Source organism: Camelina sativa, chromosome 11 (genome assembly GCF_030686135.1).
Source record: "Camelina sativa cultivar CO46 ecotype springtype chromosome 11, ASM3068613v1".
Taxonomy (NCBI): Eukaryota; Viridiplantae; Streptophyta; class Magnoliopsida; order Brassicales; family Brassicaceae; genus Camelina; species Camelina sativa.
This window is the reverse complement of record NC_141890.1, coordinates 6,283,786-6,310,428: the sequence shown is the minus strand read 5'-3', so window position 1 is coordinate 6,310,428 and position 26,643 is coordinate 6,283,786. Positions and strand designations below refer to the sequence as shown.

The following is a 26,643-nucleotide window of genomic DNA, read 5'->3' as shown; positions in this document are numbered from 1 at the left end:
CTATGATGCTTACGGTAAACGAATAATTCGAGTTATGTGCGATAATGTTTGAAAGAATTGAAAGAGAGATGAGAAGATGAATATATTGACATTTCAAAGCTGACTTCTTTGACCAATAAGGTCATCATACCCCATAAATGTTGACAGCAAAATACCAAGTCCAATTTAACCATTAACTCCAAGTGGCTCGGATCAAGAAAAAAAAACAAAAAAGAAACTCCAAATGCATAGGAAAATATCAAAATTTACAAGAGACCAAATTATCACGGCTGATATTGTGGCGTATCTTTTTATTTGTTTGTTACCATCTTGTTAATCAAATATATGTCAAAACACATAGAATAAGCAAATATTATCTTGTTAATAATTTTGACTTTGGAATGGATCCTTTCCAGTTCATACCATATGTTTGAATAATTGGTTCTTTTGAATATATAAAAGACACCGTCACAAAAGAAAACACTTGTAATAATTCTCTTTTGAGTTTCTGACAAGCTGTTCTTGTTCTTCTTCTTCCCATATACTTCTTTCAAAACGACACCACTTGTTGTACCCAAAAGACCTCTCTGTCTCTCACCATGTTCTCTAAAGTTTCTATTTTTATCCTTTTCGTCACAACACAATTCTTGTTCCGATCAATCTCATGCATCCAATTCATCTACAACTCAAACTTCACCACCAACAACACACTTCTCGTCGGCTCAGCCACCGTTGATTCCCCTCCGTCAATCCTCACCCTCACCAACCAAACCATTTTCTCCATCGGACGTGGTCTATACCATTCAAGAATCTCAACCGCCGCCTCCGCCATACCTCTACCTTTCGCCACGTCATTTATCTTCTCCATGGCTCCTTATAAACACCTCTCCCCTGGCCACGGCTTCGCCTTCGTCTTCCTCCCTTTCTCCGAAACATCCGCCGCGAGTTCTTCTCAGCATCTTGGCCTCTTCAACTTGACTAATAACGGTGCAACTAACAACCGAATCTTCGCCGTAGAATTTGATGTTTTCGCTAACCAAGAGTTCAACGACATCAATGACAACCACGTCGGCGTCGACGTCAATTCCCTCAATTCTGTTTCTTCTGAAGTTGCCGGTTTCTATGGAGGAAGAGACGGCGAGAGATTCACGAAGTTGAGGCTTAACAGTGGTGAGAATTACCAGGCGTGGATTGAGTTTAATGGGTCAGCCATCAATGTAACTATGGCTAGAGCTGGAACTAGGAAACCCATTAGACCACTCATAAGCATACCCTTGAATCTCACTGGAGTGTTACTTGACGATATGTTCGTTGGATTCACCGCATCCACAGGACAACTAGTACAAAGCCATAGGATTCTTTCATGGAGTTTTAGCAACACCAATTTATCCATTGGTGATGCTTTGATCACTAGGAATCTTCCTTCGTTTAAATTGTTAGATGACTCAGTTTTAAAGTCTAAAGGCTTCATTGCTGGGGTCTCTAGTGGTGTTGTGTTATTACTCTCTGTTATTGGGTTCCTCTGTTTCTACGTTGTGAGGAAGCGAAGGCAGCAGAGGCTAGAAGGAGACGTTGAAGATTGGGAAACAGAGTATTGGCCTCACATAGTGCAACACAAAGACGTTTTGGAAGCAACGAAAGGGTTCTCGGAAGAGAACATGATCGGATACGGAGGGAATTCTAAGGTGTATAGAGGAGTGTTAGAAGGCAAAGAAGTGGCGGTGAAGAGAATCATGATGAGCCCTCGAGAGAGTGTTAGTGGGACGAGTGAGTTCTTGGCCGAGGTCTCGAGCTTAGGGAGGCTAAGGCACAAGAATATAGTTGGACTAAAAGGTTGGTCCAAGAAAGGAGGAGAGAGTTTGGTATTGATTTACGAGTATATGGAGAATGGTAGCGTTGATAAGCGGATATTTGATTGTAACGAGATGTTGAACTGGGAGGAAAGGATGAGAGTGATAAGAGATGTGGCCTCAGGGATGTTGTATCTACATGAAGGGTGGGAGTCAAAGGTGTTACATAGAGACATAAAGTCAAGCAATGTGTTGCTTGACAAGGATATGAATGCGAGGGTAGGTGATTTTGGGTTGGCTAAGTTGCAGAACACTAGTAAAGAGATGGTTAGCACGACACATGTTGTTGGAACAGCGGGTTATATGGCGCCTGAGCTGGTTAAGACAGGGAGAGCATCGACACAAACCGATGTGTATAGCTTTGGAGTGTTTGTGTTGGAGGTAGTGTGTGGGAGGAGGCCAATAGAGGAAGGAAGAGAAGGGATAGTCGAATGGATATGGAGACTAATGGAAAAAGACAAAGTGGTTGAGGGTTTAGACGAGAGAGTAAAGGTGAATGGAAGGTTCAAGACCGAGGAAGTAGAGATGGCTTTGAGAATAGGACTGTTGTGTGTGCATCCTGATCCGAGAGTGCGTCCGAAGATGAGACAAGTGGTACAGATATTAGAACAAGGGAGATTAGTGGAGGATGGTGGTGAAAGGGAAATGAGCTTGTTGGAGAGAGTGAAGAGCTCTTACTTGTTGGAAACTGGTGAGGGAAGCAAACAACAAAAACATCCCACAATCCAAGATCTAAGGAACTCGTCTTCTTATTCTAATTCCTTCCAAAGTTATGGTTCCATTCTTCATGGACGGTGAGGAACTAACTAGCGTGAGTTAATTTTATTGAATTTTTGTACTATACATGTTCTGTGATTCTTATGTATATAAGATTGTATGAATTTTGACTAAAAACTGCATGAGACAATATATTTTATTTGAGTCGTTTAATATTATGAGAGATGAGATGGTATTGTCTCGAAATGTACAACATAGCACCAGTGGTCTAGTGGTAGAATAGTACCCTGCCACAGTACAGACCCGGGTTCGATTCTCGGCTGGTGCAAAGATTATTTTTTGTGTCGACTGAGCAGTGGATCTTTCCCTGTGAATGGACCCATCTTCGGCATTCTTCCTGGTTAATTTTATGTTATTGGTTTAAGATTTTATATCGTTTCCTTCATAACAAAAGTCATGAAAATTTTTTCATCAAATAGAAAGATTTTACAAGATTAGGAAAAACAAATCAGCAAGATTTTAAAAAACTTCCTAAACAATCTCTTTTGAACTAGGATTATTCGGTAATTTCTCTCTGTGCTTAGCTTGATCTGGTTATTCTTGCTCTTTGTGACAAGATCCATAAAACAAATGGTTCTGAGTGTTCTCTGTGCATAACTTAGCTCGTTTTAGGTTTGGAAATGCTTAACTTCTAATTGTTCTTTTGTTCTGAGTGTTCTAATTGTTCTTTTGTTCTGAGTGTTATTGCAGGTGCACAAATCATAGGCAAAGTTTTTGAGACCCGCCTCTACAACTTCTTAGTAACGGGGAAGCCTGACTCTGACACTGATGCTTGTCCTCTGGTAAATCTCCCTGCCTCCTCTTTCTCTTCTTCTTTAGGTTGTTCTTTAGATTCGTTTGTCTCAATCATGCCTTGCCTTGGATTTGCAGGGATGTGATGAATTTGCTGGCCAAATTGAACTAGGATTATTCGGTAATATATCTTTGTGCTTAACTTAGCTCGTTTTAGGTTTTCTTTGCTTAACTTAGCTTGTTTTAGGTTCTCTATGTGTTCTCTATGGATCCACCCAGCCTCTAGTGTTGGCGTTGCTCATGTTGTGTTTACAACATTCAGTTCTTTCACGCAGGTGGCTCAGGCTCAAGTTCCCATAGTAGACCAGTGTCAAGTTCCCATAGTAGCCCAGTGTACAAGACAAGAAGCCCCAGTTATTGTTTATGCGAATGGTGGATATGGATGGTCTTTGGTTATGACAGTGGCCGCGATTGGTTTAGGTTAATGTACCTGGTCCAAATGGTCCAATATTTTACCCAATAGTTTGGGGGGGGGGGGGGAGGGAGAGAGATTTGGAAGCAGTGTATGAAAAGTTTTCCAAAATGTTGAAGACCGAGTCTAATTTCGTTGGTCAGATGATGGATCATCTTAACCAGAAGATGGCAACAAAAGAGCAGGTTTGATCACTTCTTTAATTGTCGATTGTTTATGAAGTCTGTCTCATAAAAATCTTTGATTCTTTTGCTTGCTTGCTTGCAGGTCAACAAATTGGAAGCATCTGTGAATCATTTGAGGGCAGAACTCAGGGTAACAGATGCTAAACTAGATGCACTTATGCAATTAGTGTCTGTTAAACAAAGTTGAGAACAATGTTTTTGAATAAATTATTTAAATATGAGACCATCTATGTTTATATAGTAGAATTAATAATTAATTGTATGTTTTACTTAATCCCTTTTTCTATATTTTTTTGTAGAATTAATAATTTAAAATTAAAAATAAGTAAATAATATTATAATTTTGAATTTTATGAAATATATATAAAATCTCTTTATAATTATTCAGAAAACTTCGTATTTTTTATATACAAATTTTGTAATTTTTGATAATTATCTTTTTGCATTATTAATATTTTGAAAACAATATATTTCTTTTGTTGTAATCCAATTCTTCCTATTAAATATTAACTTTTACACATGTCAAAATTTGAGATTGATAACTTTAAACATATCAAAATCTTATTAATGACTAACTTTCAAAACCCAAATTTATATAATATATATATATATATATTTTATAAATCACTTCACGGCGTAAACCACTTCACGGCGCAACTAAGTCAAACCAAGAGACAGGAACTAGAGTTGTTTTTTTAACAATCTCCACTTTGATGGTTTTTAGTGTTTTTTTACTAAATGTGTTTTGTAAGAACTATCCTAAATAAGAATCCATTTTCTTGACTGATTTTCCCATAACATTTTTAGCCATTAGAATGTCATGGTTTTCTGGATAAGTTTTTTTTTCGTGCGCTGAATGTTATGAAGCAAATAATAGTCACTAGCATATTATCACCATAATTTTGTATATTTTAATTTAAGGCATGTTTTATTCGGTTGCGTACGTTATATTTACTAACTAATAGTCAACCTTTTTAAAATCAATTTAAAAACTAATAACAAGTGATCCTTTTGTAAAAATATACAAGTAATTGTTTGTCAACCAAAATAAAAAGGCAGTTTTTTTAATCTAATACTCCCTCCGCTTTTATTTACTTGTCATTCTAAAATTAAATTTTTATTTTATATTACTTATCGTTTAATATTTACGATGCAACTTTATCAATCACATTTCCAGTTTATCCCTCACTTTAGCTTATTAATTACTGAAAAAATGAAATAATGTATTAATGAAGAGTAAAAACAGAAAATTAAATTGTTCTTTTTGATATGTGTGAAATTACCTATAATTACTGGTAATACTAAATGGAGGGAGTACAAGATTTTTTCAATACATTTTTTAATGAAGATGGATGGATCATATAAGCTAAGACAATTTTTAATATGGTATGAACAATCTGAATGAAATAATTGTTATTTATCTTATACCTTTGGTCTAATCTTTTGATGAGTCAAATCTAGTACATTATTCCAAGTTTCAAAATGACTTTTCAAATTTAGATGCATCATAAAATTTTAGACGGTTTAGAAAAACTTGCATTAGCCTATTAGTGATAGCAACATAATTAAGTAAACGATTAGAAAATGATATATTTTAACTTGTGAACCGGTAACAATGTGTAATGACACTACAACCTCGTTTGTATGGATTAGCCTTTTTGCCCGGTCCACAATTATAATAGGAACGACCACGTCGTTTACAAATTTATATAACAAGATTTACAAATATTTTCTTATTATTTTTTAAAAAAACAAATAACAGCCCCCAAGATTTCTTAGAGGTTCTTTATAAAGGACATAAAGAATAATATATATAAATAAGAAAGTTTGTTAAATAGTCAAAGCCGTCTTAGCTCAGTGGTAGAGCGCGTGGCTTTTAAACACGTGGCCGTGGGTATGTTAATTTTTTGTTCACTTCTATATGATTTTTTTTTTGTTATAATTAATTACTTTCTGATTTAGTCAAGACTTAAGAGGATGAGGAAATAACAATCAGACCGAAATCCAAAGGACTCCCCATCCTCGAAATAAAGTAAATGTTAGAATTGTAGTGAAATGTAGTCTTCCTCAAACAAGAGATTCAAATGTAGAGTCTTCGTAATTTTGTGAAGTTTTGATATCTTTTGAGTTTTGTGTTTAGACTACCAAAAAAGTATTATATAAAACAAGCTGAGAATGTTTCTTGAATAGAAAGAAACAAAAAACAATAGTTCGCCCAAAGAAAAAGAAAAAAAAAAGAATAGCTTGCTCCTATTAGTGATAGCAACATAATTATCTAAGTAAATGATTAGAAAAATGGTATATTTTAACTTGTAAACCGGTAACAATGTGTAATGACACTACAACCTCGTTTGTATGGATTAGACTTTTTCCCCGGTCCACACTTATAATAGGAACGACGTACCACGTCGTTTACATTACACGGTACGTACCATAGCTAATATATCTTGCGGCTCTACAATTCAAATCCTGCCATTGTTCTCTTCTCGTCCCCACCGTCGATGCAAATCTCTGAGTCGCAGCTCACTTTCTTAGCTCTCACCTGCACCGGAGCTGCAGCTACCGGGATGATCACAGCGATAATCAAGAGCTCTATGTAATTTATCATCGAGATCGAGTAAAGAAAATGATTATTAATTAAAATTGGTTTCAATTGGGTTATTTACTCCATAACTTATTCAATGTTTTCTAGAGTTTGCTTAATTTTTTGTTTGTAATTAAAAAGATTTGATCATATCTCAATCGTTCACTAAGAATAGCACTGAACTTTGTCGCTCACTGCTGGATTGATATAGCATGTAACTCGCATAATTAAGCGGGCCGGATAAGAATTATTTCATTTCTTACATATACAAAACTACGTTTCAACGTACAAGATTTTAGTATGTGAAGAAGTTTTGCATGATCATAATTAAAACATAAAAGAAAAAAAAAATCGCATCTAAGTATACAAAAGCTCTATTTAAAAATTCTCTTGAGCAAGAACAAATTACGAGACAGGGGAAACCCATTAAAAATGGTTACATATGCTTCAAACATACTAACAACAAAACAGGCAGATAAATATGAAACTCAACTGTAGAGGGAATACTCTCACAAATTTAATGACCAGGACAATTTAAAAACCCCTAAAACATAGAACTTATCATAAGCACAAAAACCACCACCCCCGGACCAAACAAACCGGCCGAATTGTGAGCCAACGCTGGCCCTGGAGCCGGAGCATGAGTGTGTGAATCAGATGATGGTTCCAGTCCTGGAGAAGGCCCCGGCGAGGACAAACCCTGATGGACTGTAGACAGTGAAGGTGACGGAGACGGGGAGGGAGAGGTATGACGAGGAGAGTGGCTGTGATGGACGGTGGACATGACCTTGACGGCTAGTTTCTGGCCTTTGAGACAGTTCTGAGAGTTGCCACTGATGAAAAAGAAGGAACCTGAGTGGCTAAGTAGAAAGAGAGAGTCTCCGTCTGAGAGGGAAGTCAATGGATGAGTCGTGTTGCATGTGTTGTACTCTTGTTCACTCACCTCCAACACTGATTCTTTTCCCTTCGCGTACTTAAAATCTTTGTATAAATCAAAATTATTTTTCCATTAGTATATATTGACACATTGTCTATATGGAAGAGAAGAGGAGAAAGACTTACGAAGAGTGTCGTTGACTTGAAACCGGTTTCGGTGAGACCAAAGAGAATAATCCTCGGAAGGAGTAAGGACCCAACCATCCCTCCCACCAACATAGAACTTGTACCCATTTGACATCGTAAACCCCAAACCCATCAACATCACAATGATCAAGTAAAAATCAAAGTCGAACCTCCTGACCAAACCCATCTCTGATCCAAAACTCTTATCAACTCTCTCTCTTAATTAGAAGCTTATCTCACTATAATTGTTTGTGTTTATTTGCAACCTCAAGAAGAGAGGTGCTTATTTATGGTGAAAGTAAAGAAGATGTAGCCGTTAGGTCAAGCTTTTGGCAGTGTAGTGCATCAATTACCTAGAAAAATGCAAATTAATTTGACGCGTTTCATTTTTTTCTCTCATCTCTTCTTTCTTTACACGTCTCGACATGCAATGGACTTAACGGCTATCTAACTTTAATTTTTCACGTTCTTTCTCACAAACAACCAATTTTTCACTCAGATCTTTATAATTCTTTAGCCATCTATATTAAAAAACTGAAATCCTTTATTATTTATGATATTTATTATTCAAACTTACGTTACATATTTGTTCTACTCTGTATATATAAAAAAAAGTAATATATAAACACCCAATAATACAATATTTATTAAGTTTTAGTGGGCTTTTTTCAAATAGATTTGAGTTTAATATTGTAAGAAAGGCTTTACACTTTTTTTTGCGTCTACTATTGAAGCCCAACTAGTAGTAGGATAATCATTTTAATCCTCTATTATTAGATTATAGTTGTGTGCATAAATATCCTTTCTCCTAATTAGAGAAATTGGTAATTTTTACACACTTTCTCTCCTCTCTACCTTTAAAGCTGAACTAGTTGGACAATATTAGAAGAATTTTACTTTCTATAATTGGTATTAAGAATCTTAACAGGGTCAAGGATCTAATTAATAAAATGTTCCTAAAGTGATCATAATTAATTTTTTCTACTAATGTTTTAATCTAGAGAAAAACGTAAATTTTGGTATTCTAGTCTTCTTTTTTATGTTTAGGGAAACAAGATGTTTCAAGGCGTAAAGAAAGAAGGACCTGAGAGAATATGAAACTTCAACTAACATCTTTTATCTATTAAAATTAAAAACATTGAACCTTCTTCGTCTTTTAACAGAAGCAAAAAAAAACTTAAATAAAGTAAAAAACTTAAAACAAATCAGAGAAAAAAAACAGAAAGAAAGAAAAAGGTTTCGACTTGTTCAACAAATGAGTTATTGAGAGAGAGAGAGAGAGTACGTTGATTGAGAAGCTTCAACGACCGCAGAAACAAATTTCTAATTTCAATTTGGAGTTTTTATTTTAAGTTTTATAATAATTAGTATTACAAAATCTCTCAAGGCTGTTGTTGTTTATCTGTAAACATCTTTGTATCTGCTTGTCTGATACAGCGCACCAATCTTATGCTGCCTTTTGTTTTGACTTCATCTCTCTTCTCTGTGCTTGCTTCTGTGACCTAAAAATGGGTTATTTTCTTCAGTGATGTGGGTTTTGGAGCGAGACTCGAATCAGTTCTGATCCAGTCGTATCTTTTGATATTGGGTGGTTAAGTCATAAAGAAAGGATTTTTTGAGTGATATGAAGAAGAAGCGGGAGGTTTTGGGATTAGGGTTCGAGTGTCAGGTTCTCTTCTGTTTATTGATTTGGTTGACGGCGATTTCGCAACAAGCGGATGGATTGAGACCCATTAGGGAGAAAACTCGATCATGGAGCGACGAGGTTTGTGTTTTCTTTTTTTTTCATTGATGATTGCTCAAAAAGTTTGTTCCTTTAGGTCATCCGGATGTTTCCCAGAAACAAAGTTTATAATTTAGTTAGCAAGTCTGACTAGTTTGTTGTCACATGTGTGTTCATTGACTTTGTTTCTGCTCATGATTTGCTGAATGATTGGTCCTAATTGATGAATCTTCTAAGTTTGAGATTATCTTCTTTGTTTTTTTTTCTAGCAAAATTGAGCTGATCAGAGTAAAATGATATTAGGACATTGACCATATTGAATGAAAATCATCTTTTGATTTGATTGAGTAAGCTGGAAATAATTATGTTATCTAATCTTAGCTTGATTTAGCCCATTAGTATCCAAGCTTTGTTCTGCTGGTGAATCTTTCGATAGTGTGGTGAGATGAGACCCATAATGGAGTTTAAGGGTAGAGGCTGGTTAAGTGTTGCAGACGTAGAATCATTGGTAGTGGGGAATCTAGGATGACATTTGCAGTTTTGGGTTTGTATTGCTAGTGAATTTTAGCAGACTGTGCAAAGTGAACAAGATATTAGTACTTCAGAGTACACGAGGTAATGTTTGGGTAATGGTTTTATTTGTGAGGTTTTCATGAACTTGCAGTGGCTCTTTGGTAGAAAACAAGAAGCTGAAGTAGGACCGTTTTCTGCGTGGAATATAACAGGAACATATAGAGGTCTGTTGCATGTCCTTCATTTTCTACTTCTTGCCACTTCAGGATTGTCTACCGTGTTGTGGGTATATGTCTATTGCTTTATGTTTTAGAGTCCTTATGGAATGTGTAAAGGTCTATTGTGGGTATTTTTCAGGAACTTGGAAGTTTCTGAATTCCGTAAATAGCTCTTCAAAGCTGCAAGACTTTCAAAAAGAAAATGGTAATTCTGTGGTTGAGTTAGTGGCAGTTCCAACAAAGATAACTGGTGTGCATTATGTTCAGGTGAACAGTTCAGCTTCTAAAGCCTGTAATTTGCGATCTCCCGTGATCTTGTGGCATGCAATATTTGAGGTTCTAACAAAGTTAATGCAACAGGGTGTTGTTGTTTTCCATGACGTATTTGACAATGAACAAAATGTGGGTGGTGCCCAAATAAATCTCGAAGGTGTATATATATGGCCCTTTAGACAACTCCGCCTTGTGGCTAATAGCGGCAAGGAGAGTGACTCAGGGCTAGAAGACAATAATCTTCTCTCAAATCCCTACCATCTGGTAATTCATAAAACTCTAGTTCGACCCAGTTAGGCAATGATAGTGCTTTTCTTGTGATGGCTGGTTTGATGTGTTAAAATGTTCCAAGAGCTTACTAGTGTCGACTTTCTGCTGTTGGACAGCTAGGAATTTTCTCTTCTCAAGTGTTTCAAGAATCTCCAAGAGACAGATTACTGAGACGCAAAATTTGTAAGCAGTATCCTACTTCCCCCCCCCCCCCCCCCCTTCTGGTTTACTTTTCAGCGACTCTGAGCTTCAATTCTCTTGTACTTCAGCTCCAGTAAATAAAATGGAGAAGCACTGTAATATCGAAATAGCAGCTCAAGTATCTCGCGTGGCTTCTAGTGAAAATAGTATGCATTCTAACTTTAAACATCGACTTGATCCTGGCGTATTCTTTGTCTCCTTAGTCATATTTAGTCTTATGTCGAGGGGTTTTTCCATAATTTGGTAGATGGAGACAAAAATTATTATCACATGGAAGGATTGATGGAAAGTCCTGGGGTAGGCGATGACGGAGATTGTTTCTCGGCTTTGTTACTGAATGCAACTTCTGTAAACGTCGAAGTCTACTATAACAAAGCTGTGAACTATACACTGATGGTTACTTTTGTATCCTTTACTTAAATAGTCGTTTACCCTTTCATAAGATAATGCTGAGAGCTTGTGCAATTTTAGCGTGTTCCTTAACTTTCTATTGCATTTAGGTCTCTTTCCTCCAGGTTCTTTTGTTAATCCGACAAATGGAGCACGGTAACACACAATCTGTAAGATACTTATGTAAACCAGATCGTCTGACATTGTTATTCTTGTACAGAATGAATTAAAAAAACTAACTTCCGGAAGTTCTTGTGTATTCAAGGGTGCTGCCAAGGTATCTATTGTGATGATTGGGCAACAAGCGATCATGGATGCTTATTTGTGCCTTTTACATCTCACGGCGGGTATATTAGTCGGTATGTATATCTTTATAACTGTACTCATGCGTTGAAGGATGCCATGTTTTTAAAAGCTAATATATGACTTCATTTTTCATGTAACATGTTTGGCGTTTAATGCAGTGATATTTTTTTAATGCTTTTGATAGCTTTTTTTTTACTGTGTATTTCCCCTGCATTTTGATAATATTCTTTGTTGCTAATGCATCTGTTTGATAAATTACGCATACATTGTGTTGGAATTTCTATTACTGTATGACTGGCTCGTATGCTAGTTGACATTGTGATATATGTTTTTCTCATGCAGAATCTCTGTTTAATGCATTTGCAACCGCTGCGTTCTTCAAATTCGTAGTCTTTTCGATTTTTGAGATGAGATATCTTCTGGCGATATGGAAAGCAACCCGTCCTTCCAACAGCGGTGAGGGTTGGGAAACAATGAGGCGAGAACTGTCCTTTCTCTACAGCCGTTTCTGTGAGTACTTCCTTATTTGGTCTTTGTTATCAATTCAAGCTCCAAACTCTTGTCTTCCTGCACTTTTATGATATGAGTCATATGACTGCTTGATTCTCTTCTCCTCTTTCTTTCAAACATCTAACACAGAAAAATATAATCTCCTGATAAGAAAATTGCATTTTAGGAAACTCTATTCTAACTTTGGTAGGGAAAAAATGGTACTACTTGTCTCCTCAAAATTTCCTAATTATACCTGCTTGGTTACACTCACTTGCTAATGTAAGTTAACTTGAATCTAATGACTATTATCTGCATTGAATCTTGTGTGCTAAACTTTCTCACCATTTATGTGACTTTTGTTTTCATTTAGCTGAATCTTTGACGCAATTCAGATGTTAACGCTAATGTTTCATTATTATAACAGATGGGATCCTTCTTGGAGGCATTTTGATAATGTACCAGTTCCACAACTACATGCAGCCGATTCTCCTTCTCATGTACTCGTTTTGGATACCACAGATAGTTGCCAATGTCATCCGGGATTCAAGAAAGCCTCTGCATCCTTATTACATCTTGGGTATGACAGCTACACGGTTAGCTATACCGTTATATGTTTTTGGATGCCCACACAACTTCATGCGTGTAGATCCCAACAAGTTCTGGTGCGTATGCTTGTGCATATTCATGGGGTTGCAAGCTGTCGTTCTTCTTCTTCAGCATTATTTTGGTTCACGTTGCTTTGTTCCCCGTCAGGTTAGTTTGTTCTTTTTCCATGTAAACTACATATGGAACGTTCATTATATAGGTTCACACTACGGTTTCTAATTAACTTGGATATTTTAGGTCTCTTTCCTATTTGTTAAGTTGTTTCTGCCTACAGCTAATCTCTTTCGTTATCGTTTACGCCTACACTCAGATGCTACCAGAGAAATACAACTACCATCGAAGGTTTAATCGGGACGTAAGTCGCAACACTGATTGTGTTATCTGCATGACCGCTATTGATCTCAGACAGCATACCAATGATTGCATGGTACAGCAGTTTCTTTTGGCTTCTAATGACTACATCTTTTCCCCTAACAGACATAATCATTCGCGTGTTTGTTCTGAGAACAGGTAACTCCATGTGAACATTTCTTCCACTCGGGCTGCTTACAGAGATGGATGGATATAAAAATGGAGTGCCCAACTTGTCGGCGTTCTCTTCCTCCAGCATAGAGGATGTTTTCGGTTTGTTAGGATGTACCTGCTTCACTCAGTTTATTGCGGGTAACAACTCAAACTGAACTTCCTAACCGGAGTTTTTTTTTTTATCTTTTTCAATTCTTAGTACTGGTTTCTTTGCTTATTAGGTATATAGATTGTGTTTTGGTTCTGTCTGAAGGAAACTTATTGTTAACAAACCTGAATGTGATTTTATGAATGAGAACTCGGAATGAAAAAATTCAGGCTCTGTAAATGGTTGGCCTATGAGGAATCATGCTTTTATTTTAGTGTTTTCCAGGTTTCTTGGTTCCTGTTTTGTCGGAAATAATTTGTCAAACATTCCTAGAGTGTGAGTTTCCTCAAAATCACCAAGTTAACTGCTGCAAAATTTGACTCTGAAACAGGTGGAGCTGGTTTTCTAATTTCAGGTCCTTGGAGAGGTTTAGAAGATTTTTAGATGAAAATAGAGCAAAGGTGGAATCTGTAACTGCGGCTAGATACCGCGGATAGACTTTGTGTTCTGTATAATTGTATAATGTTACAATCTTAGTGCATATTTTTTCACCCCACAACCAAATCTTTCACACATTTCTTGTTCTTTCATCTTCTTTGCATACATAGCATCTTGTCATTGTGCGCATACAAGCGAATCCTTATGTGTCAGATGGACCAGGAGCAATGGAAGGTCCTGCGGTAGATGGAGCAACCAGAGGAGCCATGGCTGAGCATTCGTGGTCATAGCAGTCTATGGGGTGGTCAAGTACAGCATCACATACTTTTTGGCTCCACTGAAGCGGTTTGTCAGGCAGACAGTTGTAGCGATCATCGACGGCTATTCCTCTAGAAGTCAGGTTCTTGCAGATGCCTTCTTCTTCACTGATATAGTTGTAAGAGAAAGTAAGGTTCAGTAGACTGGGCAAAACGCAGACTCCAAGAGGGACAGTGCCAGTGAACATGTTGTGTTCCAGATTCAGCTGCTCTAGATGGCCTAGCCCAGCGAGACTGTAAGGTACAGGACCAACTAAACTGTTGTAGCTCACGTCCAGGACTCTTAACTTGTAGAGATACCCGACTTCAGGGGGTAGACACCCAGATAAGCTTGAGTTTATTAGGAGAAGCTCTTCCAAGGTATCTGCAAAGCGGGCTATTGTTGGAGGTAGACAACCACTAAAATCATTATTGGCAAAGACGACAACAGAGGCGGTTGTTCCAGCGAAATCTCGAGGAATGAGGCTTGTTAACCGGTTGTTGTTCACAAAAATGGCGTCAAGGGGATTGCTGAAGAGTTTTGGAGGCAAGGGGCCTTCAAACTCATTGTAACGAAGGTCAAGGTACTTTAGAGAAGGGAGTGAAAGGACGACATCTGGAAAAGGACCTACAAAGCGGTTGTTGCTGAGGTCAAGCTCATAGAGTAACGATAGATTGGCCAACGAACTAGGAAGGATGCCGCAGAAGCGATTGCTATTGAGATGGATGAGAGCAAGGTCAGACAGAAGGCCAATGGCTTCAGGCAGGAAACCAGCGATGTCACCGTGATTGAGATCTATTCCGGCAACAACTAGAGTGTTTGGATCGGAAGGGGATGGGGCACAGAAGATGCCAGTGTAGCTGCAGACTGAAGGACCAACCCAGTCAGCAGTTAAGTTCTTTGGGTCGGAATAGATGACCTTCTTCCATGCTTGAAGTGCATGATACGCTTGCTGAAGCTGCTGGTTAGGGCTTGGGGTATGTGGGTGAAGAGTGTGACTTGCGTGGTGGTGATGGCTATGCTTTGCAGTTGATACTACAGATAGATGAACAAGAACTGAGATAAGGACGTGAAATGTTAGAGAGAGAGCCATTGAAAGACAAGTTATAGATCCTTCGTTTTAAGTATGTTGGTTTATATAGACAGACATTTTTATGTTTCATTCTTTAGAGTAATTATTGCAGAGGATGAATCTAGTGGTGGTATAAGATCAAGGAAAAGGACTCACCTCCTTACTTGTAGCTATCTGAAGTGGTTTGAAGTGCGATCTGAAATTGACACCTTTCAAGACCAAATCTTAGTGTTGGACTTAGATCACTCATTCGCTTACAACCCAAGAAAAGCCTATCTGAATTATACAAACTTTAGGGATAACCTTACATTTAAATTCTTCGGATCTCTTAGCATGGACGTGTTCAGTGAACACTGTTCGCAATCAAACTGATAACAAAAACAGGTTTTACTTTATTTACGAACTGTGTCTGTGTCAATCAAACTGATAACAAAAACAGGTTTTTCTTTGTATTATTCTTTTGTCAAGAAAAGTTAACAGAACTACACTAAGACTAAGGCCAAAGGGGCACGACTTTACACATACACCACGACTGCACACAGAGTCGACTCATTCAGAATTCTTAAAGCAACATTTATAGGAACACAGACTTATTCACTGATAGACCTTAAGGGCTTTTCTTTCATCATCTTCATCGCTTAGCCACCACCAGAGCCATACTTCTTGCCCAACACAATGAGCTGGAGCTTGTCATAGCCGGCGAGCACACCAGCCCCAGCAACAGCACGGAGGATGTTGGCACCTGCACCTTTGAAAAGTGACTTGGCCCCTTCGTTCTTGACTATCTGAGAGAAGGCCTGAAGAGAGCTCTTGTACTTCACTGCTTCACCTGATGTCATCATCATTCTTCTACGCACTGTGTCGATTGGGTAAGACGCCAGTCCAGCTCCAATGGTGATTCCCCATCCCAGCAAGAAACTCGCAAGAAAGCTATCCTGCACAGCTTAGAGCAATGAGTAAACTGCAACAGAGGACTCAATATGTTGAAGTGAAGAGTTTTCTTTGTTTAGTACCTGGAGACCATCGACTAGAACCACAGGCTTCAAGGAATCATACAATCCAAAGTAAAGCCCACGGTACACTATAATTCCAACACATGAGATGTTGAAACCACGGTAAAGTCCTACAATGCCATCAGAGGTTATAGTCTTCTTGTACACATCGATCATGCCATTAAACTGCCGCTGACCACCTTTCTTGGCCGCCTTGGCATCATTGGCCAAACGGGTACGAGCGTAATCCAAAGAGTACACAAATAGCAGAGATGACGCACCAGCTGCACCACCAGACGCCAGGTTCCCAGCAAACCACTTCCAGTAGCCTTCTTTGTCTTTCTTGAAGTTGAACAGCCTCTTGAAGTAATCTTTGAACGCAAAGTTTAAAGCCTGCAAAACAGAAATCTATGCTTAACACACCCATCTCAACATCTATATCAGTAATACCACGCCGAAGAAGAAGAAGAAGAAGAAGCAAAAGCTAACCTGAGTGGGGAAGTATCTGATAACATTGGCAGTGTTTCCTCTCCAAAGAGCAACCATTCCTTCGTCTTTGACTGTCCGGCAGAAACAATCACTGATTCCTTTGTATGGCTCAGAGAGACGGCCAGCTTTGATCATTTCATCTTGATTCTGAATCAAGAGTTTCACACGTTCTATAGGCGCTGCTGCCGTCTTTGAAACAGCAGCCGAGACCCCTCCCATAAGGAAATCGATCAAGAAACCAGTGCCAGTTTTCTCACTAGGGGCTTGAACAGATACAACAGGCAATGAACCATGTGGTAGAAGAGAAGAGCCAACGCCTTGGTTAGTCGACTGCAATAGACTATGCAAACCTCCATTGACATAAGCATCAGAGACGCCGTACTCACGAGCTTGCACACTCGGCGAAAGCCTACTTATCAAGTAAGGTTGACCATGAAACTTCTGAAAAGCCGATGGATGCTTTGATCCATCCATTGTTTTTAGTAAAACTCAGTAACAAGTGATCTGAAAAGCAACAAAGACAACAAATTAAACACCAAAGATTCTTGCTTTCTCGACATTTCTATACTTGTACATGCTTCAAGACAATGATCATAACCAAAAAAAATGGAGCAAAAACAAAGAAGCCATATCCTAGTTAACTTTTTTAGAAAGCCACCATTACAATCTATCAACTACAATGCGACATACTTCACAAGTATCAGCACAACTAAAAAGCTAGTAGCAGCTCAAATGAAATCCTCCATTTCTAAAGATTAAAGCAACGAGGTAGCATAAAGAAGCATAATTTTTCACGAGAAGCAGAGAAATAAAACAGAGAGAGAAGTAATAGAATCATCAATGATAAACCTAGAATTTTTTTGGAGTCGAGAGAGCTTACCGAAGGTTAATCTCCGGAGCTTAAACGAGACAGAGCTCTTGAAAGAGGCGAGAGGAGAGATGAGGGGTTCTACATGTTTCTGGTCCTAACTGCAAAAAGACGAAAAAGGACATATATTTATCTAGCATTACGAAAATGCTACTGGACTCCTTTGACCCGTTTCTTTCTGGGCCCAATCTAAGGGACCCAAGACGTCACGATTATTTTTTACATTATCCTAATTTTTATTAGATTTTATCTTCATTTAACCCAAAATTTAATCCGAGTAAGAAGGGGAGCATGAGAAATACATGAGTTCATTAAAATAAACAAATTTGGTTAGTACTAGCTAGTACTATATATAGTGTGATCTCACACAAATCATCTCATCTTCGCTAGTGTACTCAGTTAAACAGATCAATATGAAGATACATCGAGCCATATTAGTCATGGCGCCGTTCTTGGTCCTAATGAAGACAGCCGTTTCCGTGGAGGACAATGATCCAATGGACCCCCCTCCGCCGATAGAGCCTTGCAGGGACGTGTTCGTGAGTTTCTCCCCGTGCATGGGCTTCGTTGAGGGAATATACCGGCAACCTTCTCCAGATTGCTGCAGAGGCGTGAGCCACTTGAACAACGTCGTCAGGTTCACGGCTCCAGTATTTACTCTCTCCCTTTCTCGATTCTTCGATTACGATCAGTTTCTTCTTTCACCATTAATTAAGTACTTCTAATGAATAACGTAGGGAACAATACATGGGAATAGAGAGACAGGGAGAGTGTGTGCATGCATAGAGATAATGGCAAATGCAAATCATCTTCCTTTTCTCCCCAGCGCCATTAGCAACCTTCCCCTCCGTTGTTCTCTTACTCTCAGCTTTCCCATCTCCATTGCTATGGACTGTTCTCAGTTATTTCCATTCTCCTCTCTTCTTCTTTTTTGCTTAGTTTTTTAGTCTTTTTGGGAGAAAAAAATGACATTTTGTTACATTTCTTCTCGATGTATGAACTAATTAACTGATACTTCTATTGTTACAGGTTTAGAAACACGAAGGTTCTCGACGCTGAAATCTCAAATTAACTACCAAGATATATACATGTATGAATATTGTTAAGGGAAGACTTGTAGCATGCAGCAGCAATATAGTTAAAAGTTATATACAGTATAAGAGTGTATTGTATTAGTGACTACGTCACAAAAGCAAATACAGTTTTCTTTAATAATTAGTGATTGTGTGTATACGTGCATTACATTCATCAACTGGCTTCTACTTCTTAATTATTAATTACCATATCCTGATTAACCATTGAAAGAGAGTTTTGTCCATTAATTAAGCAACTGTATCGTAATTAAACTGAAGTGTTAACAACCAAATTTCTCGCACTTGGTCATTTCTTAACCGATTATGGGACATGAGTAGCCGAATAGAAAAGTCATCATCGACACATAAGTTATTCTTTAAACAAAGAAATTTTTTAAATGGCAAATATATTAGAACATATATAGTGAGGTTTTTACGAAGAGGAGGTGATATTATTAGAGTTCTTTCTTATAGAGTATTGACGGTAATATATCCACTCACAGCGCAACGCTAAAGACCCAAAATTATTTATTTATTGAATGAACTTAAAACTGAATGTACATTTTAATTAGTAAAACTATAAATTGGGTTGTTAATAAGGTTGGAGCTGAATGTACATTTTAATTATGAATTTTTAGTTTTGAATCTATAAGATAGTAAAGACTACTTGTTAATAAGGTTGCTATATCTTTTTCTCCTTTTCATACGGACAAGAATTTATAGACAATCAAGGTGATGTGGTTCGAATTTGTGATCCAAAACTAGTAAAAAATTGTCCTGATGATACCAGATTATAGGCAATGATATCGGCTCATGCATGTATTAGATGACAAGACACCTCACACATTTCACACATGGAATGCAATATAAATAAACCCGAATTACATGCAATTATAACCTACTAATTACCTTAAGATATACATAGAATGTTAAACATATATATGTATATAAATATATAAAAAATTATGAATTATTTCAAAAGATTCAAGAAAACTGAAAGAGAACTCATCAACTGGAATTAATCCGAGTAAGAAGGAAGCATGAGAAGTACATGAGTTCATGAAACTAAAAAAATTGATTAGTACTAAACTACTATATATAAATAGAGCGATCGCACAGAAATCATCTCATCGTCGCTAGTGTATCCAGTCAAAAAGATCGATGACGATTGATCGTACCATACTGATCGTACCGTTCTTGGTTCTTACGAAAACCGCCGTTTCTCAGGACACTAATCCGATGGAGCTGTGCAGGGACGTGTTCGTGAGGTTCATGCCGTGCATGGGGTTCGTCGAGGGAGTGTTCCAGCAACCTTCTCCAGAATGCTGCAGAGGCGTGAGCCACTTGAACCACGGCGTCAAGATAACCCCTCCAGTTATATATATTACTCTCTATCTCGATTCTTCGATTTTGGTTACTTCTTTCACGGTTTCACCGCAAATGAATTATTATTAATTATTTCTAATGAATAATATAGGGATCGAGAGAGGAGCACAGAGAGGTAGAGAGAGTGTGTGTGTGCATAGAGATAATGGCAAATGCAAATCACCTTCCTTTTCTCCCCAACGCCATTAGTAACCTTCCCCTCCGTTGTTCTCTTACTCTCAGCTTTCCCATCTCCGTTGCTATGGACTGTTCTCGGTTATTTTCATTCTCCTCCCTACATTTTTTTATTGCTTGGTGTAGTCTTTTCCTATGCATAAATGAGCAAATTAACTGGGTTTTTTTTTGTTACAGGTTAAGTGCCAAGAATCTCGACGCTGAAAGATTAAATTAATTGCAAGGATATACATATATATATATATGTATATATATGTGTGTGTGTATGAATATTGGAATGGGAAGCCTTGCAAGGATATGTACTTGAGTTTATTGTAATGGCGCCTAGCTACTGTAACACAAGTAAATAGAAATTAATTTCCGTAAGTGATTACACAACCGTTGTTATGGAAAAAAGTGGGCATTGTCCATTAAGAAACAAAACCATAAATTGCTTTAACGATTGACCAAATTTCTTGCTCTCGCAACGTTTCTACACTTACATAGCCAAAAGGACGATTACAGTCATCCCAAATATGGATAAGAATAGAAACGTGGACACTTAAATATAGTAGACTAGTAGTATAACATAACGAAAGTATAAAGTGATCGCCGTCGGTTTAGAAAGCGTCTTAATATTTTCTGACGTTAATATTTCTAAAATTTAAGGTCAATTATGAATAAGCTCATAGAGGTCTCTAACAATGAGAGATTAAACCAAAATACATATTTTGACTGCACTTTTGTGTAATAGGCTCAATGACTCATTCACAAAATTTTGAAGTTCTGAAAAAGTTAAAAAAAAATGTTAAGTCAATTATCCGAGGTACCCGGCCGCATTATCCGTTTTAGAAAACTACTATGAGTTTACAAATTTATAATTTAATCTTAAAGTTATTCAATATTGCTTAAAATAATTCGTCATTACTTGTAACATCCGAATCCGGCTCTTACCTGATTTAGCAGTGAATAGAAATATTTGAGTCACCCATTTAACCAACAGTATATATCTTCTTTATATCCTGATAAAATAATTCAGGCAACACTGTTAAAGAATCATGCATTTTCCTCATCAGTCATAACATAAATATCAGACCTAAAGAAGTTTTAGAGACCTTTAAAGCATTATACTACAATACTTACAAAAATAAAGTTGTGACAAATAATAAAGACTGGTTGGTTAGGTCTAACAAATTAACCTATACAAATTGCATGATTACTTAAAGAAGGAAGCACGAGAATTGCATGTTTCTTTAAACTAACCATAGTATAATTTCCATATAAACTTATTGACCAATAAAAATACATATATAGATTTGTGATGGAACACGTATCATCTAATTATACCTTGGCTAGTACTCATCAGTCGCCCTAGTAATCAGTTTAGTTAGAGAATAATATAAGATGCATCGTGCTCTATTGCTTATGACACTGATCACGTCCGCGGTTTCCATGAGCGAGGAAGAGCAGTGCAGGGACATGTTCGAGAGCTTCATCGAGGGAATACCTATGCAGCCCTCTCCACAGTATTGTAGAGGAGTGAGCCGTTTGAATAACGTCCTCAAACTTACGTCTCCAATTACTGTAAATTTAATTATTCTTCTCTTCCTTTTCTTTTTTCTTTTTCCTTTCTAATTTCTTGGTTCTTTAAACCAGTGGGATCAGTATAACCGAAGTTACTATATGTAATTGCAGGGATTGGAGAAGAAAAATGGTAACGAAGAGGCGAGGGTACGGTGCGATTGCCCTGAATTAGAGGTAATATGGAAAATAAGATGTGTACCTTGCGCACAAAACCCAGACCCTAATATAACTGAAGATGAATCACATGTGTTGAGCTGGAATCTTTAATAGTTATCTAACCATTTTAAGAATGATGGTAGTTTCTTTGATCTTTAATTACTTTCCTTTATCTTATACTAGTTTTGTAGCATTTTCTTACCTTTGTTTTTAATTTATATCTTAATCAAAAATCTAATAACAAAAGAGATATTTTAAAAAAATCTATTTTTGAATCTATTTTTGTAACTCCTCTGTTCTCTCATCTCTGCCTCTTGTGGATTCTTCAGTCAATATTCCATTATCTTCACTTCCTTTTTTTTTTTCTAATTTCTCTGTTTCTGTCCGACTGAAAAATAGAGCAATTAACAATTTTCTACTAATACTCATATGTTATTTAGATGATAGTAAATTTATTCAGTACTATTGAAACTAAATAAATTAATTGTCCACTTATAAAAAGAAAACAGTGGTGTTCAGTGTTCTGCTTTTCATAATTAATGACCAAAAAAAAATTTGTCTTCCATTTTCTAATGACGACTTTAATATGTTACCTACCAGTACCACCAACTCTCTCAAAATAAACGTTTCCATCATATGATATCCAAATTTAATTTATGAATCAAGTTGGTCTTTTTAGTCGTCGATATTGACAAAGCTTGACTCGAAGATATAAGAACAAAATAAAATACCCATCCGCCACATGAAATAGGTATGAAAACAATGTTTAAAACATAAACAATAAATGTTTCATAAATCAATCAATAAAGGGGTGACTCACTAAACTAATCACTAAACTCTTCGATTCCTAATGTTATGTGAGTGTGATCATATCAATCAAGAAATCTTGATTAGACAAATCACCAACTCTTTGACCCCCCTCGTTTATGTGTGTGATTGTTAGTAAGATCTTTTATCCTCTTGATGATCTAAATTGAATCAAATATTGGGATAATTGATGTTTTAAAATAATGATCTAAATTGCTTGTTTTTTCATTAAAAAAAAAATGAATACATTATTAATTGCTTGACATGAAAAAACCGATCTAAGATGTGGAAAAAATTGGACGGATGACGAAGACCTTGGAAGGAGCCAAGAAGACTCTCTGAAAGGTGCATCTACTGAATGAGCCGACAAGAATTTATGGAGAATTAAGAAAATGTAAACAAAAAGTATATATGGTGGTGGATGGTAGTAGTACGTACTTGCTTGCTACATTAATTAATAAGGAACCAAAATGGACGCATAATCAATCGCAACAAAAATAAAAAGGAAAAGGACATCTTCACTAAACAAATTAACAAAGATTAAGTTAAGGACAACTGGGAATTAATTAAGTCTGAATTTTTGTTTAGATAACCAACCATATCTAGAAAAATAATTAAGAATGTAAATGTGTAATTTTATTATATGAACGTATGATTTACCATAAAAAAAAATTAAACCTTACTTTTGTATTAGATAAACTGGACGTCATTAGAATAATATAATCTCAAAGTTGGGTGCAATTAAAAGTTTGATTAATGATAAAAAAAAATAGCATAAGCAAAAGGGATGAACAAGAGGAGGGGGAAAGAAGAAAAGTCGTAGGGAGAGAACGCGTCCGCATTGGAGGACGCAGCAGCCGATAACAGTCACCGAGAGAGAGAGAGAGAGAGAGAGCAGTTCACATTTCTTTATACATCAAAAGTCAAAACCATTTATAAACCCAAAGTCTTCTTCCTCTCTCCAATCTTGTTTTTTGCGTCATTCATTCATCACACAGATACAGAGGAATCGTCTCAAGGCTTAAGTCAGAGATGGCAAGCAGTAATATTCTCCATAAGATAAAGGTATACATACGCTTTTAATGGGCTTGGTTTATTCTTCCTTGATGGTATTTAACTGTGAGATCTCCTTTGATCTGATCTCGTTCTAGTGTTCTCTGGAATCAATTTCTGTGTTGTTAGCTATTTCTCTCTCTGTAAGCAAAGCTTGAAACTTTTTCTTTGAGGAACAAAAAAGGGTTTAAGTGAGTGAGTTAGTTAGATTAAGGAATGCAGTTTCGAGTTTGATTCCTTTGGAAATTTATGATTTTTGGTTTTTCCTGCTCATGGGTATAAATGAATCTGACGAAATTGGACACACCTGTTAGCTTTTACTGATAAGAACTCAAACTTGAGAGGTGGTTCTGAAATTTGTGTATAGATCTCTGTTGTGCTTATGGTTTTTTTCATGGGTGTGATGAACAACTTAAGAGTAGAAACTTTTGACTGTTTATCACTGATTTGGTTTGAAGGGTCTGTATATAAATAGTGTTTTTGGATCTTGAGTGATTGCAGTGTTATTTAACTCTGTTGTTTTGCTGCGTGAATATATTTAGTTAAAGGCTGGGTTCTGCGGATCAGCTCCTGATATGGGAAGAGGTAAAAGCAAGATGTGGAAGAACATCACACATGGTTTTTACTGTGTGAAGGGCAAGTCTAGCCATCCTATGGAGGACTATGTAGTCTCTGAATTCAAGAAACTTGAAGGCCATGAATTGGGTTTGTTTGCCATCTTTGATGGTCATTTGGGTCATGATGTGGCCAAATACTTGCAGACTAATCTCTTTGACAACATTCTAAAAGAGGTAAATCTTTAATATTGGTCAAGAAATCTCTTTGGAAGGCAAATCCTTTGTGAATTACTCTGACTGATCCACTATTTGTGTTTTCTTTCAGAAGGATTTTTGGACTGACACTGAGAATGCTATAAGGAATGCATACAGATCGACAGATGCAGTGATATTGCAGCAATCCCTTAAGCTTGGTAAAGGCGGATCAACGGCTGTAACGGGAATTCTAATTGATGGTCAAAAGCTAGTTGTTGCTAATGTTGGAGATTCAAGAGCAGTGATGTCTAAGAATGGCGTTGCGCATCAGCTCTCAGTCGATCATGAACCAAGTAGGGAGAAAAAAGAGATAGAGAAACGAGGCGGCTTTGTATCAAATATTCCAGGTAAAAGCTACTTAATTTGTTGTGACTAGTTACGCTTTCGGTCTCTTTGGGAGATGTTAATATATGATTAACGTTGCAGGGGATGTTCCACGAGTGGATGGACAGTTAGCAGTTGCTAGAGCGTTTGGAGATAAGAGCTTAAAGATACATCTGAGCTCAGAACCGGACATAACACACCAGGCAATTGATGATCACACTGAGTTCATCCTTTTCGCCAGTGATGGTATTTGGAAGGTATGTCTAATGACTCAGTATCTTGCTCTGCTTCAAACCGTGGGTTAGCCAGTTCCTATACTTATTCTAAAATGATGTTCGATATAGGTATTATCGAACCAAGAAGCAGTTGATGCGATCAAGAGTATCAAAGATCCGCATGCAGCTGCAAAGCACTTAATAGAGGAAGCTATAGCTAAGAAGAGCAAAGACGACATCTCCTGTATCGTTGTAAAGTTCCACTAATCCCTTTCTCCTCCTTTTCTAGACTCTTTTTTTTTTTTGTCTATAGTTACCATTGAGTTTGCAAGATAGAGATATATATATGCTCGAACTGTGTATGTAAAAAAACCCAGTAATGAGGTTTCCCAGAAGATGTAATATATTATGTAAGCATGCTTTTCTTCACAAACGAATGAAAATAAGAAATCGCCAGACTTTAAAATACAATAGTAAGAGTGTCCGTCTTCTAGGCCGTGTCATCATCTTTGAGTCTCTCATGCTCTGCCGAAACAGAGAAACAATAAACGAATTATATAGTTGCCTTAAGACACAAAAGCAAACAAGCATTTCACTTTTGATTATAATCAAAATCACACCAAAACGATCTGGTTTGGCTCATCTAAAACCATACCGAAGAATCCAATCCAAAAACAGAGAAAGAAAAAAAAAAGTTAAGGTGGATCAAAGATTCAAAGCAATGAACTTACAAGTGCATGTGTGGTCTCTAGACATGGGGAAGCCAGAACTGAAATGGCACTGGTCAGAGAGAGCCAAAACGTCTGGCCTGAGTGTTTTGAAGGCTGTTGTCAAAAACTCCATACACCGGCAAAGCCTTCGCCTCTCCTTCGCGTTATTACGGCGGCTACTGAACCAGCGACAGCACTCGGCTGTGGGTGGAGACTCCTGATGAACGAAGAACATTTTGCACTGCTCCACCATCACGTTCGCCACGTCTACGCACTCCGGAGGCCAAGGACGGTACGCTGCGTCGGCACTTGTGACTGCAACCAGAACGCACGTCATCGCGAACGCTACTTTCATCATCATCCTAGCCATGCACCAATATTTTTGTTTTTTGTTTTATTTTTGTGTGGGTTGGTCTTATTATATCTAATCTACCTAATAAACGTAAACGTGACCCTATCTTAAATACTTAAACAGAAAGTTCAATTTAGTAACGCATGCGAGAGATTTTTAATTGGTCTTCGGCCGCGTGCGAGCTACTTAAAAACAAAACGGTGATTCAAGCGTTTCTTGTATTCATGGACCAACTAAATTTCGTAACTAATATTTTTTGGTCAATTTGATGAATTAAGATACTATTTGGTAGAGACAACAACGTAAATAAAAAATTTGGTAGTTGGCCAAGTTGTGAGATGAGATTGGCCAAAGTTAAAATCTAGTAATGCATGAGATTTGTTTTTTAGCTGCAAAACATATACAGAAAGGAAATCTGAAACTAGATTCATTATTGTACTAGTGCCAATGTGTTATAAATTTCGTTTGAACATGCTAGTGTATGTGTGAAATTGTAAATTACATATGACAAGAAAAAGTCAAAACAAAAATAAGTTCATACCGAAGTTTGTGTTGATTTTTTTTTTTTTTTTTTGGTTTTCTTTGTGTTGAATTTATTCAACTTTGTTTAATTAAC

General features: G+C 37.1%; 6 protein-coding genes, 2 long non-coding RNA genes and 2 pseudogenes across 14 annotated transcripts; 6 read left to right on the top strand and 4 right to left on the bottom strand.

Annotated features, from left to right (window-relative positions):
* The first annotated feature begins 471 nt into the window (after positions 1-471).
* On the top strand, positions 472-4,269 carry LOC104722070 (putative L-type lectin-domain containing receptor kinase VII.2). 2 transcript variants are annotated; one of them, XR_015571105.1, is made up of 4 exons: positions 477-2,623; positions 3,297-3,388; positions 3,477-3,519; positions 3,674-4,269. XR_015571105.1 is itself a non-coding variant. In XM_087471822.1 (1 exon), exon 1 carries the CDS (start codon positions 579-581, stop codon positions 2,625-2,627), a length of 2,049 nt encoding a protein of 682 aa, XP_087327948.1. In that variant the 5' UTR covers positions 472-578; the 3' UTR covers positions 2,628-2,792. The 2 variants fall into 2 exon arrangements, 1 of the variants encoding a protein (XP_087327948.1); XM_087471822.1 differs by lacking the exons at positions 3,297-3,388; positions 3,477-3,519; positions 3,674-4,269 and having other exon boundaries at positions 472-2,792.
* A 2,668-nt stretch (positions 4,270-6,937) lies between these two features.
* LOC104722069 (early nodulin-like protein 3) lies at positions 6,938-7,909 on the bottom strand. The gene is made up of 2 exons (XM_010440171.3): positions 7,642-7,909; positions 6,938-7,560 (listed from the first exon to the last, which is right to left on the bottom strand). The coding sequence occupies exons 1-2, from the start codon at positions 7,826-7,828 to the stop codon at positions 7,124-7,126; spliced, it is 624 nt and encodes a 207-aa protein (XP_010438473.2). The 5' UTR covers positions 7,829-7,909; the 3' UTR covers positions 6,938-7,123.
* A 750-nt stretch (positions 7,910-8,659) lies between these two features.
* On the top strand, positions 8,660-15,276 carry LOC104722067 (transmembrane E3 ubiquitin-protein ligase FLY1). Of its 3 annotated transcripts, none has more exons than XM_087472138.1 (15): positions 8,660-9,406; positions 10,029-10,101; positions 10,235-10,362; positions 10,456-10,632; positions 10,755-10,821; positions 10,908-10,985; positions 11,087-11,244; positions 11,340-11,399; positions 11,495-11,588; positions 11,878-12,045; positions 12,452-12,780; positions 12,944-13,060; positions 13,144-13,296; positions 13,638-13,707; positions 13,907-15,276. In XM_087472138.1, the coding sequence occupies exons 1-13, from the start codon at positions 9,266-9,268 to the stop codon at positions 13,243-13,245; spliced, it is 1,692 nt and encodes a 563-aa protein (XP_087328264.1). In that variant the 5' UTR covers positions 8,660-9,265; the 3' UTR covers positions 13,246-13,296; positions 13,638-13,707; positions 13,907-15,276. The 3 variants fall into 3 exon arrangements, with proteins under 3 accessions (XP_087328264.1, XP_087328265.1, XP_010438470.1); XM_087472139.1 differs by having other exon boundaries at positions 13,855-15,276; XM_010440168.3 differs by lacking the exon at positions 13,907-15,276 and having other exon boundaries at positions 13,638-13,805.
* On the bottom strand, positions 13,711-15,074 carry LOC104722068 (pollen-specific leucine-rich repeat extensin-like protein 3 pseudogene; annotated as a pseudogene). The gene has a single exon (XR_015571268.1). The product of XR_015571268.1 is annotated as a pollen-specific leucine-rich repeat extensin-like protein 3 pseudogene (transcript).
* Positions 15,277-15,480: 204 nt separating the features above from the next.
* On the bottom strand, positions 15,481-17,533 carry LOC104722066 (ADP/ATP translocase 3, mitochondrial). Its single transcript, XM_010440167.2, has 4 exons — positions 17,415-17,533; positions 16,535-17,038; positions 16,067-16,438; positions 15,481-15,988 (listed from the first exon to the last, which is right to left on the bottom strand). Exons 2-4 carry the CDS (start codon positions 17,006-17,008, stop codon positions 15,692-15,694), a joined length of 1,143 nt encoding a protein of 380 aa, XP_010438469.1. The 5' UTR covers positions 17,009-17,038; positions 17,415-17,533; the 3' UTR covers positions 15,481-15,691.
* A 245-nt stretch (positions 17,534-17,778) lies between these two features.
* Positions 17,779-18,650, top strand: LOC104722065 (uncharacterized). The gene is made up of 3 exons (XM_010440165.2): positions 17,779-18,052; positions 18,140-18,303; positions 18,432-18,650. The coding sequence occupies exons 1-3, from the start codon at positions 17,816-17,818 to the stop codon at positions 18,472-18,474; spliced, it is 444 nt and encodes a 147-aa protein (XP_010438467.1). The 5' UTR covers positions 17,779-17,815; the 3' UTR covers positions 18,475-18,650.
* Positions 18,651-19,604: 954 nt separating this feature from the next.
* On the top strand, positions 19,605-20,474 carry LOC104722064 (uncharacterized). The gene is made up of 3 exons (XR_015573136.1): positions 19,605-19,849; positions 19,953-20,116; positions 20,213-20,474. It is a non-coding gene; the product is annotated as an uncharacterized LOC104722064 (long non-coding RNA).
* An 848-nt stretch (positions 20,475-21,322) lies between these two features.
* On the top strand, positions 21,323-22,260 carry LOC147933685 (uncharacterized). The gene is made up of 2 exons (XR_015573198.1): positions 21,323-21,598; positions 21,710-22,260. It is a non-coding gene; the product is annotated as an uncharacterized LOC147933685 (long non-coding RNA).
* Positions 22,261-23,131: 871 nt separating this feature from the next.
* LOC104722062 (putative protein phosphatase 2C 58) lies at positions 23,132-25,436 on the top strand. 2 transcript variants are annotated; one of them, XM_010440162.3, is made up of 5 exons: positions 23,132-23,626; positions 24,157-24,405; positions 24,497-24,773; positions 24,853-25,007; positions 25,095-25,436. In XM_010440162.3, the coding sequence occupies exons 1-5, from the start codon at positions 23,594-23,596 to the stop codon at positions 25,230-25,232; spliced, it is 852 nt and encodes a 283-aa protein (XP_010438464.1). In that variant the 5' UTR covers positions 23,132-23,593; the 3' UTR covers positions 25,233-25,436. The 2 variants fall into 2 exon arrangements, with proteins under 2 accessions (XP_010438464.1, XP_010438465.1); XM_010440163.3 differs by having other exon boundaries at positions 23,616-23,757.
* Positions 25,351-26,131, bottom strand: LOC104722061 (uncharacterized; annotated as a pseudogene). The gene is made up of 2 exons (XR_015571267.1): positions 25,697-26,131; positions 25,351-25,490 (listed from the first exon to the last, which is right to left on the bottom strand). The product of XR_015571267.1 is annotated as an uncharacterized LOC104722061 (transcript).
* Positions 26,132-26,643: the final 512 nt, after the last annotated feature.

Bases quoted from the DNA above. Each gene is read 5' to 3' on its own strand.
- LOC104722067 (XM_087472138.1), top strand. From the start codon at position 9,266: ATGAAGAAGAAGCGGGAGGTTTTGGGATTAGGGTTCGAGTGTCAGGTT. The intron at 11,589-11,877 runs GTATGTATATCT...TTTCTCATGCAG, and splicing joins CACGGCGGGTATATTAGTCG to AATCTCTGTTTAATGCATTT. The intron at 12,046-12,451 runs GTGAGTACTTCC...TTATTATAACAG, and splicing joins CTTTCTCTACAGCCGTTTCT to ATGGGATCCTTCTTGGAGGC.
- LOC104722066 (XM_010440167.2), bottom strand. From the start codon at position 17,008: ATGGATGGATCAAAGCATCCATCGGCTTTTCAGAAGTTTCATGGTCAA. The intron at 16,439-16,534 runs GTTAGCTTTTGC...TCTGTTTTGCAG, and splicing joins TCAGATACTTCCCCACTCAG to GCTTTAAACTTTGCGTTCAA. The intron at 15,989-16,066 runs GTACTAAACAAA...TAAGCTGTGCAG, and splicing joins TTCTAGTCGATGGTCTCCAG to GATAGCTTTCTTGCGAGTTT.
- LOC104722070 (XM_087471822.1), top strand. From the start codon at position 579: ATGTTCTCTAAAGTTTCTATTTTTATCCTTTTCGTCACAACACAATTC.
- LOC104722065 (XM_010440165.2), top strand. From the start codon at position 17,816: ATGAAGATACATCGAGCCATATTAGTCATGGCGCCGTTCTTGGTCCTA. The intron at 18,053-18,139 runs GTATTTACTCTC...TGAATAACGTAG, and splicing joins TCGTCAGGTTCACGGCTCCA to GGAACAATACATGGGAATAG. The intron at 18,304-18,431 runs GTTATTTCCATT...CTATTGTTACAG, and splicing joins ATTGCTATGGACTGTTCTCA to GTTTAGAAACACGAAGGTTC.
- LOC104722069 (XM_010440171.3), bottom strand. From the start codon at position 7,828: ATGGGTTTGGTCAGGAGGTTCGACTTTGATTTTTACTTGATCATTGTG. The intron at 7,561-7,641 runs GTAAGTCTTTCT...ATTTATACAAAG, and splicing joins TCAAGTCAACGACACTCTTC to ATTTTAAGTACGCGAAGGGA.
- LOC104722062 (XM_010440162.3), top strand. From the start codon at position 23,594: ATGGCAAGCAGTAATATTCTCCATAAGATAAAG. The intron at 23,627-24,156 runs GTATACATACGC...GAATATATTTAG, and splicing joins ATATTCTCCATAAGATAAAG to TTAAAGGCTGGGTTCTGCGG. The intron at 24,774-24,852 runs GTAAAAGCTACT...TTAACGTTGCAG, and splicing joins CTTTGTATCAAATATTCCAG to GGGATGTTCCACGAGTGGAT.